The sequence below is a fragment of the Phaenicophaeus curvirostris genome, chromosome 6 (genome assembly GCF_032191515.1).
Source record: "Phaenicophaeus curvirostris isolate KB17595 chromosome 6, BPBGC_Pcur_1.0, whole genome shotgun sequence".
In the NCBI taxonomy this organism is placed as follows: Eukaryota; Metazoa; Chordata; class Aves; order Cuculiformes; family Cuculidae; genus Phaenicophaeus; species Phaenicophaeus curvirostris.
The window spans coordinates 20,999,024-21,019,219 of NC_091397.1; the positions used below are offsets into that span (position 1 = coordinate 20,999,024).

Here is a 20,196-nt window from a genome sequence, read left to right on the forward strand (position 1 = left end):
TAAGAGAAGAAACCATTCTTCAGTATAGTCTCAGGGTTTGGTACATTATGGGATTTTTCTAGTGTCTCCACTCTTTCTAGAAAGCAAGGCACAATTCTTCTAACAGAATCCTCATATTTAGAACATACCCAATTAGCTTGGTTCAGATTGGAGTCCAGCATTATAGCTAAAGGTTGAATATTTCTCTTGATTTGTTAATTCCATAACTTCCAAGCTTCTAATAGAGGGGTTTTTTCCCTTTACATTTTTATTGGCCTCTGAAAACTTTCATGTCATCTAAAACTCCTAGAGATGAAGAAAAATTAGTATTATAGGTAGCTTAAGATCCTCAACTATTCTGACATTTGAGAGGTAAGAAATACAATTTTTAGTGTTAATTTCCTTCTTTTAGTGGTCCTACTGAAGGCAAAACCAAATATATTTTGCAGACCCTATAGTTATACCCACATATTCCAAGTGTTTATGCAAACAGTCTTTTTAATGTCTGTTTCTAGTAGTACTATAGTATCATCTCTCATTACTTCATTTATATAAACAGAAAATCGCATTAGCATGGTTTCTTCTGTGAAAAAGCTGTCAGTCTTAAGAGTAGTACTAAAATTCCTTATTAGAGTTTCTCAGGATTTTTAATTTTGCAAATACAGCCTGGAAAATCTTGTAGAAACAAGTTACAAAAAAATTAGGAAAGGTGGGAAGTGGTTAGGGTGGCAGATAACCTTAGGTGAACATAAGGACCTGTCATAAGAATTTGTGTCTAAGAACCTAGTTAAGATACTCCTATTACTGGACTATGAGGTTTCCATAAGTTTACAGGCAATTCATCTCTAAGCTTCACTGGCACTCTCATAGGCCAGCAACACCTAGTTATAGAAAAGTACATCTCCACAATAACATAGTGGAAATTTTCTCAAAGCTCCCATTACACTGACGCTATAAGTCTCTGCTGCAAATGCTAATTTCTCTTACCACTGTGTAGGATGCCAGTGCATGCAACGGTTAGACAGTTCTACTTAAAGAAGACTTTTGTCTTTCATTTTATTCACCATTAAATAAACTAATTGGGTCGACCTACAAACAAATACACAGAATGTGTAAAAATACACAATGCACAAACAAATACATTAGGGTAATAAATATAGATACTAAAGAAATATCTAGTCTGACCTTTGCATGAAATGCATTATAATCAGACACTTCCATCTTTGTGAAATAAATTAGAGCTAATACAGAAATAGAATGGTTATAGGATTTGGTTTTGGTTTTTTTTTTTTTTTTCTGAGACTACTGTGGATTCAAAGCTGTAGACCAGAAACTGAAAAGATTTCTGGAAGCAGAAAAATTAGACTCTTTGCGCTAAGGCCCTTTATTGGTTGATCAAAGTAATTTTAAATACACTACAGCTTGATATTGCAAGCCTGGCAAAGATCAAAGACTACCAGAAACTAGAACATCCCCAAGACACTAAAAATGAACTGTGAATTAAAAATAAATGTTGCATTAAAGGAGGATAAAACTTGAAACAAGTTCATGTTTATTGAGCACTTGTGCATCATTGGTGCTTGCTGAAGTTTTGCTAATATAACACCAGTTCAATCTGTGTTTGGCAAAAGGGAGATACTTTTCCTGATGGAAGGCCATGGGATCTTGGGGTGTAAGAAAAAATGAGAAAGGAAAAAATCAAAATAGAATTTTTTTCCGTCTTTTGTGTATTAAACTCTTGGAAATGCTCACTGTTTTTTTCAAGTAGAATTGTTTATCATGAAAATTAGATGCTGTTTTGAGATTTCAGATCGGAGCAATGCTATATGTTGTCTAAAAGATATCAGCAGGCACCAGGCTACACATTGCATTAATTATTTTCTTTTAAAAAAAAACTATGTTAATTAAATTTCTAATTTACCGGTTTAGAACAAGAGACATGGAAAACTAATAAAAATACTTAAAACTCAAGGCTACTCCTCTATCATGTAGAAAAAGTTCTTTTGCCTTCATAAAGATACGTCTGTTTTACAACTGCTATATAAAAAGACCTAATTTTGATGTACATTTCTTCAGTAAAAATCATTCAACAGCAGCTCTGTGACCCTTAAAAGAACACTACCCTCAGATACTCTTAAATCATAACTTGCCATGTCTGCCCTGAAAAATGTTAGAAAAGAGCAAAAGAAATCCAACTGTCAAAATTCCTAGAGATACTTCAAAGCCCCACGTGCTAAAAAGCAGCAATGCAACCATCATCACTCTGTGAGATTATGAGCCCACAAATCAATAAAGTAAATCACTCCCAGAAATCTCTGATTTGGAGAATGAGTTCAGTGAATCAACATTGGAAAACAGTGCAGTGTGGAGGAGACTGAAAGTTCATTTTTCACCTATGTCACATTGTGCAATATGGTGCCAGGCTGGGATGGAAAACAAGAGTGGTATTAGCTCTGAGAGGCAGGGTTTATTACTCCAGGTGTAATGTTACAGAAGAATGTTGTGTTCCTACAAAGATTTGGTATGCATTGTGCTGTCTAAACCAGTCAGCCTGCTCAGTTTTCCATTCAGACACTGCCCTACATGACAGAGACAAGCCCTAAGTCACACTAATTCTTTATCACTTGCTGTCCTCGTCTCTTAGAGGAGAAGTTCAAGTTCTCAAAGAATTTAAACAAAAAAGTGCTTAATTCACATTCAAACATTTTCTCTTATACCTGTTTCTAGGAACATGATGATTTTTAATTAGAAATCCTCTGATGATTTTTAATTACAAATCCTCTTGTGAGCAAGATTCCAAAATACAAATGTTCTTCAACCATTCTGCAAAATTTTTTTCATTCAATTCTTGTCCAAATGCAGTATTCCAGCTCACCCACTCTTTGGAATGCATGCTTACATCTGGTTGCAGTATAAGAATACTATGAATTATATGCTTCTGATACTTTGCAATTAAGAAGATTGAAATAATTTCCTAATGTACTTCTCTAAGAAAATAAAATGGCCTGAATGGTGTCTGACCTTATCTATGGTCAGACGTATTTCCTTGTTTTAGAAATGATGCTTCCACTGAAAACTGAGTTATTTCTATTTAATCATTATCTGAATCTCAATTTACTTGGGGATATTCTTATGCTATGGAGTCAATACCAGACCTACAATAAGTTTGTTTGACACAATGCCTAAAAAGGTGGAAAATGCTGTTTCAGATTTTGCTTAAATTCAGGAAATATAAACCTATCTTGCTCTGGGAAGTAAAGCTGCCATAAAAAAATCAATCTTCCTTTCTTTCTTGGAATAACATATTTCACAGTATCCCCACTAATTTCCTTCAAAGCTCCTGAGACTAAGGTAGTACTCCCTTATTCTCACTCATTAGTCAGATCAAACTTTTGATAGATGTTCACAGATCAACAATGGGAGCAAAGGGCTTAAAACTATGTCACTTTTGAGAACTATATTGATACTCGTTTAATAAAAGCCATTACTCATGTGCTGCTATGTGGAACCAACTTCTCCTGAATATATCTTTTACTGGATTTAATAAAGGAAAATTATTTGAAATAAACAAAATACTAGGTTTTAAAAGAAAAAAAATAGGTAAATGTAAGCTGCTGATCATACAGCTAGATGTGTTCATATATCTCTTTCATGCATATACAAATACTAGAAAACTTTACACTTCTGCATTTAATTTAAAGAATTTCTCTAAAATGTTTATTAGGTCTAAGGTGCCTAGTGAAAAATCTATTTTCTCCATTGCTTGGAACTTACTTCGAAGTTCAGCGGATCCTTAAGAAAAAAAACTTGAGCAAATCCTTGAAAGTATAAAGCTTCTTCCTCTTGCTTCAGAGAGGTCAGATCATCTGCTTTGAGAATACCTGAACCCAGTGAAATCTATAGCTTCTACATTAATGTGAGGAGTTGATTGTTTTTCATACAGCCAGTGAGAAGAGCCATTGTTAGAAATGCAGAATAATTTATTGACTTAGACTTTATTCTTGAGTGGCTTCCCATAGACTTAGTGTCAATTATACTGATCTGTGAAAAATACATTTTAAACTACACTATCTGAGAAATACAAATGTCCAGAATATATCTGCTGGCATCTGCAGTATCTCTTTTTCAGCTTTCCTCTTGACAGCTCAGGACAGTAGACTGCTCCACTAAAAATAACCAGGTAATTACAAAAGCCACCAAGAGTCACCCATACCTGAGCTGTGGCACCTGCTAAGCTATATATTTTTACAACACTAGCCCTCTCCTCTGCACTCTACCTTAGGCTAGCTAAAAACAGTAACAATATCAAGGGAACAACTGTGACAGTTTCTGGGTTTTGCTGAGAAGGCGCAGCACCCAGCAGCAAGGTGACAGAGTCTATGCTGCATCAGACCTGAGCAACCGGAGGAGGCTGGCTACTGGCTCCAGCTGCCTGTTGCCCTAGCCAGGTTAGTCTGTCACTCCAGCGGTGTCAATGGAGCCCTATTTCACCTGCTGTGATCTAGCTGGGGCTTCTTGTTCTCCTGAACGTCAGTATATCTTTGTTCATTTCTCACTGGATGGAATTAATTCACTATGACAAATGCCTGAGTAGTGTCCATTGGAACTTCCTAATATGAGAGCCTGTGTATATTGGCCTTGTCACAGTCAGCAGAGATAGTTACTAGTGGCAGGTTTCACCTTCCTTATACATCAACATATTTCTTTCTAGGGGCTTATTCCAAATCCTTGAAAGACACCCTCCCCTACCTGTATTAAATCCTAAATTAGCTTTTTTAATTACAATGTCTATATGCAGAGCAATTAACATTCATCCCACAAAAACTATCTTCAATAAATGGTTCTTTCTTTTCACTGTTGTTCCTCTCCCACTGTCAGATCTTAAACTTGCTTCTTTCTTTGTTACAAAAACAGCTTAAGCACTAGTAGGAAACTGATGTTCACATCGGCAGAACAGTAAAATGTATACTTCCTTACAGCTAAGAATTCTTGCTTACCCCTTTAGAAGCACGTATAAAAATAGCGGTTTCTTCTGATTCGTAAAATAAACCAGTATTGAGTGTCAATGAGGAACCCCACCATATAATGGACAGAGGCTTTGCCCTCTACATCAAGAAGTGGATAGAGTGTGAAGAGCTGTCTCTGAAGAACAGCCACAAACAGGTTGTAAGTCTTCGAGTAAGAATTAGAAACAGAGACAACAAAGGGAACCTTGTTGTTGGTGTCTACTACAGAATGCCTGATCGAGAAGAGGCTATTGACAAAGCCTTCTTACACCAGCTACAGAGGTCATTACACTCACAGGCTCTATGCCTGCTGAAGGATCCTGCTGGAGGACTTGAACCACCCCACACACTCTGGAAAAGTAGCATGGCAAGCTGTAGGCAAACCAAGAGACTCCTGGAATGCATTGTGTAGGAAAAGCAGAGAGAGTTTGGGTTGTTCTGCCTGGAGAAGAGAAAGCTTTTAGGGAGAAATTATTGGAGCCTTTTAATACTTCAAGGGGGTTTACAAGGAAGTTGGTGACAGACTTTTAGCAGGATCTGTCATGATAGGATGAGGGGTAATGATTTTAAACTAAAAGAGTGTAGATTTAGACTAGATATAATGAAGAAATTTTTTACACTGAGTGTGGTGAAACACTGGCACAGGTTTCCCAGAGTGGTGGTAGATGCCCCATCTCTGGAAATATTCAAGTTCAGATTGGACGGGGCTCTGGGGAATCCAATCTAGTTAAAGATGTCCCTGTTCATTGCATGGGGGTTGGACTAGGTGATGTTTAATGTACCTTCCACCCCAAATCATTCTATGATTCTATGATCACTGTTAAGAGAGGCATACTGAATATTTTGCATTTTAGCCTCAAAATATGTCTTCAAATAGATTGTATTCTCTTAAAACTACCATAGAGAAGATTGGAAGTATCACAAGATGTCATTGCAGTAGTTATATTCCAATCTCTTCTGGTAATATGTTGTTCTCATGGTGAACTTTTGAACTGCTATTAAATACTTTGAAATTTCCATTTAAATGGATAGTGGAGTTGGATTTTGCTGGATATGGTGAGTCCCTATAAGTAGCTGTATTGTCAACATCTTTCATTTGTATAAATCTTGAGGAGTTTGATTTGAAGAATACTGTATTTCTACAAGTCATTCATTTACCCATGTTTTTGATTGGATTATTATTCCATATACTGAGGTTTATATGAAATGTGTGTAATACTATTTGAGGAGAAAATACTCCAGTTCATGCTTGGCTGTTGTCTCCCTTTTATGACCCTAGTGTTTTTAAGTTTCCTCAAAGTGGGCAAGCAATGCAAATATTAAGGGAAGACACCAACATATACCATGAACTATGATCTTTTTTTTAAAGGCTTTTAACTCTTAATTACCATTTTTCTGCCACTGTGATACTGAGGAAGAGGATAAATATCTCCCTCAGACTGCCCTCATACAATATTGCCTCATCATGTTGTTCACTACTCTGCCATGGCATGTGCAGTTTTCATAAATAGTTTGCTATAGTTTGCTAAGCTGTCAAACTTGAGACATAAACTTCCTTTCCAGGTCAACTTTTCTTCCTTGCATTTTCAACTACTCATAATCTACTGATCTACTTCCACCGACATTGAGTTAACTTAAATGAGTAGATACATAAACTGGATGGAGGTGTACTGATACTGCAGTTTGAGCTGTCAGGAGAAGCCTTAGTATGTCTTTTCATGACTACATGTTGTTTAATTAAATTCTGTTCATACAGACACTGCTAAAAAGAAACTCCAGTTGTAGTATTGACTTGTGAATCGTTATAAGCAACATAACTGGTAAATTAGGTCAATCTGCCATACAACCCCAGATACCGTAATGAAAATAATTTTTTCTACATCCATGTAGAATTCTTGCCTTGAATCAGGATAATAAGTCATTAATCAAATGTCTTTTATTTACAGTGTCTTTAAAAATGTCTTTGAGCTCACTGCACACAAGGATTTTATGCATGATAAAAATAATGTCAGAAAAGACTATTAGCATAGTAAAATTAAGTGAATATTAGAAGACAATGTCTTGCTCTAATAAGAATGAAAGAAAGAAAAACCAAAGCATATTCCCAAAACCTAGAGAAAGAAAATATTACCTATCATGTAGAAAATTCCATCAAAGTCGTATATATGAACATTATATTTCAAACAGATATTAAGGAGAACAGTAGAAAATAATCTTTACAGGCTCTTATCAACAGGGGTAACTATCTAATAAAACTATGCTCATGTCAATTCTGTGAAAAACATTAATTAAAAAATAATTTTTCCATCCTAAAGGTGGAAAAAGTAATTAAGAATTTTAACTACTGGACTTAAACCCTTCAGAAACAATATTCCAATAGAGAATAAATGTTTCTTTCAAACTCATGTTAGGTCTTGACGTTTGTTTAATTTACTTATTTCACTTTTTCTCTTTAGCTGAAGTATTTGCATGCATATGATTAATTTTACTGCAGATAATAAAATGAGACATAATTATTTTTCAGTTTTTAAGGCAACTGTCCATGCAGCAGCATATTTAATATGGTAATTACTGTACACAATCAACAACGATGATTTAACTGCAAGCTGCTTACATACACATGCTGCAGGTGCTATCTATTTTCCAGAAAAGTTAGCTTGCAAATTAGTTAACAATTAAAACTAAGCAATCCTAAAATGCTAATAATTGCAGTATTTGCGTGCTATGAGATACATCTTTGAGAAATGTGGTGAGAACATAATTTGGGCTTTGAGTTAATATAAACATTTATTTTTGCACCTTATTCATTGTAAGTAATAGGATCTATTTTTGTTTTAATTTTTGAATACGTTATGAAGGTAAAGCTTTTTTCAAACAATAAGGTTATGTTTTTAATCTCCTTGACTCCTTTATGGATTTCAACATTTCTAGGAAAAATACCTGTATAAATATATCTCATTAACTATATAGCTACTTGATGAGTGACCTGTTGTCATTTCTACATGTTTGGACTAACCCATGAAAAAAATCTCCTAATGGTTTTCGAAGGGTTCATTGGTTTTATATTTCAAACTGACTTAGCCTAAGTTGCATCTTTAGATGTTGAAGGCTATTGAAGAGGTTATTTTGAAGGTCAAAATATATTTTATCATTAAATGTTATGGTAGTCAACTTGTGCATTGGAAATAAAATGGAAATTTTAACACACTTTACCAGAATAATATCTATGCTCGGATTTTATTAGAGGTATTAAAGAAAGAGAAGGTAACAGACATGGCATTACTTGCATTACTTGGCATTACTGTGTCACAATTTATACGTGAATAACCGGAATAACCTGCACAAACACTGTCAAGCACAAATACACAAAATCTCATTTGCAAAGGTTTCTACTAGGCTTTCTAGAAGTGGTATATTTTGTCATTGTGTTGGCACACCATTAAGATGCCTGACAGCCCTAAAACGCATAGCATCCAACAGTGGAGGGGTGTGTGAAATATATAGTTTTTCTACACTGCTCATTAATTTCTACATTTTACTCAGAATCATATTATGATTTAAAGATTGCTATTACAGCATTTAAGCCTCTTTAACAAACAATAAATGGAACATCCAGTTTTCAAGGAATGTGTTAGTTTTCACTTGTAAGTGAATAACTAAATAGGTTTTGTTTTTTTTAAATAGTTTTTGGTGATCCCACATTTAGGGAAGAAAATGCCATTTCTATAGAAAATTGATTATACGTTCTGTGCCTGCCTATATAAATAGATAAATAATTATAATAGACTCATGTATTTGTATTTTATTATTATTTTTTACAGGTTGTTAATTAATTTTTTTGGTGCATGTAATTCCATCAGAACAATAGGATTGAATACTGATAGCAATAGAGATGGCAGTAAAATATGAAAATCACTCTCACATGGAGAATATCAAAGAGAAAGTTACTGTATGTGAAGGGGGAAAATGGAAAGATCTTTGAAAAAGATTTTCTGTGGTTTTTCAGAGATAATTCTTTTGGAAGAGAAATGGTAGAAGAATTTTTAAGGGATCTGAATAATAAAAACCAGCACTGAACTAGGTGGTATGTGGGAGATCTTCCAGTATACAAGCTGAATAATAGAACATCATAGTGCCAAACCACTCTGCTAAACAATACCCATGCTTACAGATATCAGATATTCAAAAGAAAAAAAAAATTACCTTAATCAGAACCTGAATATGTCCCATGGCTTTTGATGACTTGAAGTACCAGAAGCTCATCATACAAGTCTTACTTGATTCTTTCCATCTGGAGCTCTTCACATGGGCTTTTTCATTTTTTAGGCCGATTGTAGTGGCCTCAAGATACAGGAAATGGCCTGAAATTAAATGATATACTACTGAAAAATTCTTTTGGGCTTTCAAATTAGATTCCAAAACTCAGCAAAGTAAATGCAGAGAAATATGAAGTAAGCTTCCCATATACGCCCTATACTAAGAAACCTCTGCTTAGGATAAAAAATGACCAGATCACATTCTTTGTGTACTTGTCATATAAGGAATATTCTAGGAACAGCTTATGATTTGTATAGGCCTGTGTAGCAGTGAGAGAGTACTTTGTTGTCTCCCACATACTCTGATTACCTGTCCTTGACCAACATCATTAGTTGCTATTTTGACAGTGCATCATAAAATAGACAAATTGTGATGAATTTTAAGAGGAAGTTTTCTGAAAGATAACATTCAAAACAATGAGCCACATTAGACAAAACCATGTGAAACAGACAAGGAAACCCCTTCATACATTTGTAAATCATTAGGTATACTGAACGATTCATATTACTTTTGGGCATCTGTACTATTTAATATATTAGTATTAACTCACATTTAAATTATTTAGTCAGGAGAAACTGCAAAAATACATTCTCACAGTTACTATTTTCCAAAATTGCTATGCTCTTAAAGGTTTTCTATTTCTATTTTTAATTGGAAATATATTAAGTTCTGCATGTTATCAAATTCATTTTTTATTTTGTTTATTATTTTGTTTATTATTATATTATTATTATATATTATTATATATTATTATTTCCTATAAACAAATGTTTATTTCCTATAACATGTATGCAGTGTTCTTTAACATGTAACAAAAATGTAAAAACTGAGCTGAGTTTTTTTTGGTTCTCTCATGATGAACACAATTATTAAGTGTTGTCAGTTATAACGACATGGCAAAACACCAACATCACCTTTCAACATTTGATCACATTAAAATTGTGAAAAATGAAATGAATGATAAATTTATTTATTTGAGAGCATAATTTCAAGACCACAGAGCAGCTCTTGAGTAAAAAAATGGAGAATTTGACCTCTTTGGTGACTCACCACAACACAACCACTTAACTTCAGATTATAGAGTGAATTTCCAGGCTAGAGAGTTACATCAGCAGCCATTTTATTCGTATTTTGAGAGGATTCAATATATATACTGGAGAGATACTTAAATCTGCGTTCTAACAGAACTGGTTATTTTGAAAGCCAAATAAAAGCCAGGAACATACTGAAAGGCACTTCTCTTGTACTGTATCTTACTTTGAGAGCAGTGAAATGCAGCCAGGCTCGACTCTCTCCAAATTTAAAAACACATGAACATATTAACTTTGTGATTATTTATGCCTGTTTCACCCTCATTTATCTTGGCAAGCATTTACTAGCCCCTAAGTTTCTACTTGTCTTCAAGTAAACTTTGCTTTTATCTGGTTTTGTCCTTTGGTAGTTCATGTAAATATAACAGCTACTAAATACAAGTCCCACGACTTTGCGCAACTGTGCTGTGGAATACTTCAATTTAAAACCACTTCTAAACTCAGCTTCAGTACCATCTTTGCTAGACCTACGAGAACTTCAAAGGCAGAGGATGAATGAATGCATGGAGCTTGTGGAAAGAACAAGAACAGATAACTGAGTGCTTTGACCAAAACAAGCCAGGAACTGTACTGTCACTAACAAAGGAGGTTTATTTATTTGAAATTATCTAGAAGTGGATTATGAATTACAGGTAACATTAAAATTTTGAATCAGTTTCTCAACTCCCAAATAGTTTTTTCTGTCTTTCCTTAGGACTCACATTAGATATGATTAAGCATCCAAAAAAAAATTTTCCTAAGGTAAAAAGACATTCATGCATCCTTTCTAATAAATTCCCAGGAACAGATTAAAATGTATTATTACCCTTTACAGAAATACATTTTTTATTATGTTTTGTTAAGTTTGTCCTAACTCAGCTGTATTAATATCGAGCATACAAAATATTGTATACCAGAGTAGAATATTTTTCTTCCATTCAGAACATTGCAGCATGTTCCAACATGAGCTGGAACTTCCTGGAAATGAGCTCAGGCTCTAGAGGAGAAGGGCCCTTTAGATCTCAGAGCTGATCTAACTCACCTTTGCAAGCTGCAGCTAGACCAAATACTTCTCTCTTGACAGGTAATGAAATTTCTTGTTTGATTCATACGGCAATACTTAAACAAGAAACAGCTGAGAATATTTTTTTTTTACAACAATAATCAGTATTTTGATATTGTTACACACTTAATTCATTAAAAATGATAACCTGGTTAGACACATTAGAACCCCCTTATTGCCTCTGAAGGGAAGTATGAGAAAGTCCATGAAGACAATTACATCTCATTTGTGAACTGCCAGCATACCAGTTGTATTTCCAAGCGTGTGGTCCCCAGGAGGTCTGAGACTTTGAGTAGAGCTGACCCCTAGCACCCAGTTAAAATTGTCAGCCAGGGAATTTTGCCAGCCACATCTGCCGTTTTCAAAGGTGCAGGAAGTTCCGCATTCACTCTCATCTGTATTATCCCCACAGTTGTCTTCAAAATCACAGCTTTGTTCTGGTCTGTAACACTTGCCATTCTGACATTGCCAATAGCCGTGTAAGCAGGAGCCTGAAAAGAGAAGAATAGGAGTGTCCTGGTGAATCACGCTGCCATGCATCCCAGCAAGGTTACTGGAAGGTTACATCTCAAGAGAGTCTGATATTTAGGAGGTTGAGGAGGGTGGTCCAGAGAAGTTTTACTAAAAGTCTTTGGTTCCCCTGAAGTGCCAATCCATTATCAGTTTATTTCTTTTGTACTTTGTCAAGAGATTGCCTAAATAAATGACTGTTTCCCTTTTAAAGCTTTTGAGGGCAAGTTCCAGCCAGGCATTCCTGCACTAACAAAGCTTTCTAGTCTGACTTAATTGCTGACATTCTCCTTTCATGTGGTGTAGGATTAAACCATTTCATTTTAGCAGCAAAGTTGAGCTTAGTTTAGCAGCCTCAATTTGGAATAAAAAGCTTTTTTATTTTAACTACTGAGGTTTGCCTTTTAATGGATTTCTTTCCCCTTCCCCCCACTCAGATGTCCTTTTTGTGCAGTATTCCTGGCATTACTGAAGGATAAATCTGTTATTGTACAGCCTAAAAGTTGCAGGTCTCATTTCACAGGACCCATTTCCAAGCTTCACGTATTCATTTCAGATCAGTTTCTTCAGGTCTTTGGATAAAAATTAGCCCATTCAGTACATTCTCTAGTAAGGAACGGACAAAAAATCTGAAATGGGCCCTCCTGCTTTCCTTCTTCCATTCTGCTCTGACAGAAATAAAAGCACAAGTATAGTTTCATTCAAAAAAAAATGTATCACTGTTTCAGCTTATCAGACATAAAATTAAAATATGCACATGTATGAAAGTTGTACAAACATGGGAAGAATTTGAGTTAAATGATGCTGAAAATCAAATGGTGTTAAAAACATGTTTCAATTCCTACTGCCTTTGTTTAAAGGACCTGATGGAGCTAAATGGAACTCACACCAGACTGGATTTATTAATAGGTCAGAATAACAGACTTATTAACGAAAAGAAAAGAAGAGATGGGGTATTCAGTTAGTGAGTTGGCAAGTTCCTTCCTGAGGACTTTATTTATGCCAGACTCTAAATTACAAATATGCTAAACGAGAGAGAAAAAGCATTGCCACAGTCCTTTGCTGTAGCCTTTGGGTAAAGTGAAAACAAGACATGAATCATTAGATGTTAGCTAAAGAAAAAAAAGCATTAACCTCTCTCTTTTCTAAGGAAAAAAAATCCTCATAATGCATATTTATTTTAAACACACACACAAACAAATAAATAAATTAGAATACCACAGAAAGAGCTAGCAAATTTTCCAGGGAAATTATTATTTCTTAATGCCTGATTACTTAGTAACATAAAAGTATGTATCGCGTTTGTGCTAGAATACTGTGTATGATTTGGCTTTTAACAGTTGCTCAGAGAAAGGAAGAAAAAAATCCTGAACAGAAAGAAACAAGACAGAATGAATCTCTGATAATGACTTAGAAAGCCAAGAATGTCAGGCAAAGGTCTCAGGACCTGAAAATGACAGAAATTGTTAGGCTCTGACTGGAAGAGAAAGACTTGTTGTTAGTTTACAGTTACAACTTCATGAAAGTATCATTGTGATTTTTATTAATACACAATTGCTGAAAATGATCCTGGCCAAAAGAATGGAGTAATTGTATTGATGTTATCAGTCAGTATCTAATTATTGAAACCTATAAGACAGTTGGAGCCTGTCAGAAACGTCTTTATGTCAATCTGCTTCAGAATTTCAAGCATCTGTATTGTTTCCCAAAGGGGAACAGATATATGGTATAAAATTGCTGTCTAATTGAAATGACATCTATTTTTAGGAGCTAGCTATTAGGAATCTACATTCAAGACAGCCAGAACAGCTAAACAAAGGTGAAGTCTTGTTGAACCAGCCTAGTGCTGTTCTGTGAGGGAGTGACTACATCAGTGCACAGGGGAAGAGGTACGAATGTCATCTATCTTGACATTTTTAAGGACTCTGACATGGTCCCCAACAACACCCTTCTCTCTAAATTGGAGAGATATGAATTTGATGGCTGGACTGCTGAGTGGACGAGGAATCGTTCAGATGGTTGTATCCGGAGGCTTAATATTCAGATGGATGTCAGTAACAAGTGTTGTCCCTCAGAGGTCCTTGTTGGGACCAGTAATGTTTAATATCTTCATCACTGACATAGAGAGCAGGATCAAGCGCATCCTCATCAAATTTGCAGATGACTGTAAGCTGAGTGTTGTAGGTGATACACTTGAGGGATGAGGTGCATCCAAAGGGACTTGGACAAACTGAAAATGTGGGCCCATGTGAATATCATGAGTCAACGAAGCCAAGGGAAAGGTCCTGCACCTGGGTTGAGGCAAACCCCATTATCAATACAGGCTAAGGGATGAAGAGACAGAAAGCAGCCCTGTGGAGAATGACTTGAAGTAGTGGTGGATGTGAGCCAACAAACTGCACTTGCAGCCCAGAAGGCCAACCATATCCTGGCCTGCATCAAACTAAGCATGACCAACAGATCCAGGAAGGTGATTCTTCCCCTTTACTCTGCTCTGGTGAGACCCCACTCAGAGTACTGTGTCCAGCTCTGGAACTCTCGGCAAAAGAAAGAAACAGACCTGTTGAAGTGGGTTCAGAGGAAAGCTGCAAAAATGATCAGAGAGATGGAATATTCTCTGGAGAAGAGAATACTCTGGGGAGATGTTTTTGCAACATTCCAGTACCTACATAGAGCCCATGAGAATGACAAGGACAAACTTTTTAGCAGGGTCTGTTATGACAGGTCAGGTGATAAAGGTTTTAAACTAAGATAAGGTAGATTTAGACTGTAAGGAAACAGTTTGTTACACTGAGAGTGGTGAAACACTGGCACAGGTTTCCCAGAGATACGGTAAATGCCCCATCCCTAGAAACATTCAAGGTTGGGTTCATTTTGAGGAACCTGATCTAGTTGAAGATGTCCCTGCTCATTGCATGGGGTTTGTACTAGAGGACCTTTAAAAGTCCCTTCCAACCCAAACCATTCCATGATTCTATGATTCTGATACCTTTTATGTGATTTCACTAAGTATTTAAGCAAAAAATTATTTTGTTAGAAAACTAGGAATTTGTATTTCAAGATGAGGTCTGTAGTTGGAAATATTTTTTCTTACGGTTCATCATGATTGATAATTGCAGTAACTACTGTGTTTTGCAGTCCATTTGTAGCTTTGCTTCCAATTTCAGGTCAAAGAAAAAAACAGAGTTGAAAAATGGAACTCCTTGTTTTCTGAGGAAAAATAAAAAATCCATCTTGAATCCTAGCATGAATTAATCTTTTCAAGCATGTGTAATGAATGATATTTCACTGTCTGAGTTTGTAGCATGACTTGTTTCTGAATGTACTTCAATAGTATGCTTTTTCTTTAAATGACATATAAGTTCTGGTAAGAAAACGATGAGGGTTTTTTTGAGCTCTCTTCCTGTCCTCTCTAATTTTTCTCAACCCTAACAATCCAAACATACTGTTATATAGATGCCTGTGAGTATAATAGGGATATTTAATTGAGAGGAAATTCTCCTTAACAAGGTTCAGTAACTTTTTCCTCCAAGAAGTGTTTCTTAAAGATTATTAACAAGTAGACTTTTTGCCTTATGTGGTAACTGCATCAACACACTAGGTTGCAGCAGACCCAGAGGAGCGTTTAGTGTCTTTCAGATCAATAATCTCTGAAATGAGGAGGTTTCACACAACAGAGGAAAACAGCTGCACCAGTCAATAATACCCTTGTTTTATATACATTAAGAAAACTCAACAGAAGGAACATTTATATTTTAAAATATGTAATTCAGACAAGGATTAACCACTATTATTTTATATAAAAGTTCTTCTCTTAAATATATTTTGAACAAAATTTTCAAGTAGAAATCAAGAGAGAAAATAATTTCACTAGCAGAGCGGAAATGAGATTTATTTTCCACATCAATGAACTTTGAGTAATAATAAAAATAACATTGTATATATGTTGCAGCATTGAGGCAGAACAGCAATAAATTACAGAAAAGACATTCATATTAAGAAATAGCATCTATATGTGTTATTCATGTAAGCTTCAAACTTTGGCAAGAATGGTTATGTTGTCAAAGAAGTAATTTCAGAGGAGAAAAAATTTTTCTTTAATCTCTGAAACCATAGCCTATATCACAACAGGGCTTTTCTATGAGATAGCTAATTTTTATATCACTCTATATCATAGTAATAGCATTATTGTTTGTTTAGCTCCTCTCTGAAATACATTAAAATACATTACAAGTTCTCTCAAGGTGTTTGGACTTATACCTGAGTATGCAATAATTTAATTTCCACTCAATATTAATGAAAACAAATATTGTCATATTTGCTTGGATTAGCCATGAAATATTCCTAAAGAAATTGTCTGATTACACACTTGTATGAAATGAAACCAAATTAATATAATTTATCAGAGATAAGATTAGAATTAGCTTGATCATATTCTCTAATTACCTGTAAGAAGAAAAATGCTGATAGCAGAAAGCTCTAAACTATTAGTTAAAAACCTCAACATTACATGCTGGAAAACTGAAGTCAGTGAAGTTCAAATTAAAATAAAATGACTGAGTAATTAACCATTGAACAGATAACCAGAGACTGCAATACATTCTCTATCAGTTAAGGGTTTTAAATAAAGACTGATTTTTTTTTTTCCTCAAGAGATATGCTTTAGTTTAACTTAGGATCATTTGATAAATCAAAGAAAATTCTAGATGCAAACCTGATTATTGCTGTGCAGGAGGTTAATTTACTTATTAAATGTAGTGTCTTTGAGTTTTAAAAGTCAAAGTGCAGTAGCAGACCTTAATTTTCTTACATAATTATGAGAATTTATGATAGATAAACTTAATGTTTATCCATACCTACAGCAGCTACAGAACAGAGATGAAAATCTTAAATTTATCCATTAGGTTCCAATCCTTTTGAATCTAATTTAAATGCCTTTTCTTATTGGACATAAAGTGACAAAGATAAATAAGATCAAAACTTCTAGAAAACTCAATGCATTTGGTATTATTCGATGATCCAGTGGGTCTCTTCCAACCTGATGATTCTATGATTTTATGATTCTATACTTACATCTCTAGTCAAAAGCATTTAACATGAACCTCAATGTGAACTTTTTTTCTTCAGTTCTTGTTTTATATAAGCAGTGCTTTAAAATCAAGAAGTTAATTCATGTTTTAGAATGAGAAGAAAGAGATTGGTAGTTAGGATGTTCCAAAAATTCTCAAACTTTTGCTTCTCAAACTTATCACATTTAGTAGTATCATCCTCTACGTTTTCCAAACCTAGCTTCAATAAAAATTAATGGGATAGTTTACAATTGTCAGAAGTATGTGAGTAGTAAATCAGTAGGCTTGAAGAGCTAGATCTATTTCAAAATATTTTCAAAAGAAATTATTTACATTCACATATCTAGAAGTAAATCTGTTCCTAAATCAAAGCAAGAATTCCTGTAGAACCATAGTCTGATATAGAGGCTAGAGTAATTAATCAGCTGACTCAGAGTTTGGCATCCCAGGGATAGGGGCTCTGTAGATAATATAGATTTCAGAGTTTTTCCCTGCAACAGTTACTCCATTATAATTCTTGCTCTTAGTTGACATTACTGTATAACAGAATTGTACGTCTCCTTAAAAAAAAAAAAGAAAGACATTGTTAACAAGAACATCTTTCCTCTAATATCTCACCAGTATAACCCAAAGAGACAGAATAAAGTGCTTTCATCATAGTTGGTAATGCATAGTAATAATGACTTGTCAGCACAGGAATGTGAAATATGCATCTTGTTTCAGAAGAAAAGCTTTGGAAATTACCAGAATTTTTAAAGCCTTTCAAAAGTTGAAATGCTGGAAAAAAGAAGACTTAAAACCTAAAAACTACTACACACTATCAGTTCTTCCTTTGTAAGTAGTCTATTTCTTTTTTTTACAAATGAGTGCAAATATTTGAATTTTTGGTTTTGTAAGCCTCTCAAATATGTTGACATATTTATTTGCATTCTGAGCAACTGAAAGTTCAAAAAAACCCAGCTTGAGCTCATTTGCGAGAGGGACTTTAAGAAACTGTTAACCTTCTAAGTTTCACTGATGAAAGCTTCTCTAGCAACAATAGTCTCTTCTGTCTTGTTCATTTCTACATGTAAACACAAGGTAATTTCTTTCCAGTAATATTCATCCTCAGATCGATTAAGAATAAAATAAATAAACAGCAAGATAAGCCTATCCTGTTCAACATTATCGCCTGTATCCGTGACAGGGCATTGAAGTACCTTCTTTGTTCCATTTACTGGTACTTTATTATTTCTCATTAGAAAAGGATCAGTCCCCCAATTCACTTGAAGGCATATACAATCTGTGATGAACTCAGTGTGCCCTAGTGTTGTGCTTTGCTCTATTTAACGTTAACATGAATTCTGAAGGATAAGAGGGGCTGAATGTAGGACAGGATTTGGCTAGCTTCAGGAAGACCCCCAGCAGGGACCAGTTGATAAAGGAACACGTCCAGCACGTCCTGCTGAAAGCAAGGTGGGCACACACTGCCTCTTCATACTGAGTTTATTTGATATAATATAGGCAGGACAGGGAAACTGTAAAAACAATATTATAAAAATACAATCTTCAGCCTCAAGTGCTTAGGCATATCTGAATGTGTATTCACTCAAAAGAAATGAAAAAACAGATTTTGACTAGAGAAGGTGTTACTAGTTCTTTTTAACTCCTCCACTATTACAGTAGTGGTATACTACCACTGTCAGCAGTAGAAACAGTGCATACCTTCCCACGTTGCTGGAGTAATTCTACACTACTGAGTCTATAAAACATTCTAACAGGTCAGTTTAGAAGGAAATCTTTGGTTAATCTCTTCAGATGAAAATGCTCATGGTGGACACCTATGCCTGGACTCGTTGGCAGATACTCCTTCTATTGAGATAACTTTAAGACTGTTTTTTTTCCTTGCTAGAAAACTGAAACAAGACACAATACATATAATGATTATTCCAGTGTTAGTAAAATTGTTTAAGTCTCCAACATAAAGAGACGAAAAGGTAAGGAAAACTGCTGTAACATGACTTATGGATAACGGGAACAGGGATGTACTAATTCCTATACACAATCTTCCCTTCCCAAAGTTGAAATTTAGAACCTGTCTTCTTGAGGGTGGACAAAGAAATGCTCAGATAAGAAGTAATCCACATTTAATTTTTAAGCAAAGCTTTTCTGGAAACAACAGAACTTATCATATACATTTACTACAATGAGAAAGATTAAATAGTAACTAACCTGAAAAGCTAAACTCACTCACCTGAGTTTACTTTTAATAAGTAAAGTGAAATAAAACAAAATTTTGTTTTGCCATGTTCAGTCTCAAACAAATTCAACCTAAATATTCACTGCTTGATCTCCTTAGCAAAGGCAGAGGAAGAACGGATGTTCCTTAGGTATAAAAACCACAATGTTAAAATAAGCCAACCTTTTATCACATTTTTTTCTTTCATTTGTGACTTTTAGTAGTATTATGCATTTTAAGCCAAAAGATTTAAACTCAGTCTTGCATCTCCAGCTTTCTTCGCCACAGAAGGCAGCCATACAAGCCTTGTGCCATATGAGAATATCCTGATACAGCAGATCTGGAAGGAAACCAGTTAAGCTGCCTTCTGAAGATTTCCAGGCTCAATTCCAAGTTGCAGCATGCACTTTAGAAGTACAAATCAACAGCTCATCTAAAACACATTGTATAAATATGCACTGACTCCTTGACTGAGCAGCTAAATGTTGTAGTGCTTTTATCAAGGCCTAGACTGAAGTATAACTGATGGCATCTCTATCTTATCTATCTTAGAGCCAAAAGTGGTTTAGTTGTGACCTCCAGTGTAACAGTCCAATTACTATCTGATTGTTTGGAGGGTGGAAGAAGGTATGACATTTGCATTGCTTGGTGCCTAGTGTGAAATCTGGTCAGTGGCATCACTGCTTGTGTCTCTGATTAGGGAAAAGTCTGCAGACTGAATCTGAAAGATGGCTTGAAGGAAAGCAGAAACCCATAAATCGGAACTGTTTGAGCATTAGATGGGATGCACAAACTCTGAACAGCTGAAGTACATCAGAAGGGAATTTCTATGAGGACACCAAAAGAAAGCCGGGTAGACAGTAAACTAAACGTTATAACTCAGGCTGAAGGAGGAGAGCTCTGCACTGGCTCCACTGAAATGTGCATTCTTTTCATGTTTTCCATTACACTCCAAGTTGTTGAC

At 35.1% G+C, this 20,196-nt stretch overlaps 1 protein-coding gene across 1 annotated transcript in view; it reads right to left on the reverse strand.

Moving 5' to 3' along the window:
• MALRD1 (MAM and LDL receptor class A domain containing 1) overlaps nt 1-20,196 on the reverse strand; it is a 240,693-nt gene that overhangs the window by 105,739 nt on the left and 114,758 nt on the right. The window contains exons 26-27 of the mRNA XM_069860437.1: nt 11,681-11,926; nt 9,189-9,346 (exon numbers count right to left, since the gene is read on the reverse strand). Of these exons, the coding sequence (XP_069716538.1) occupies nt 9,189-9,346; nt 11,681-11,926 (404 nt within the window). The remainder of the gene's footprint in view (nt 1-9,188; nt 9,347-11,680; nt 11,927-20,196) is intronic.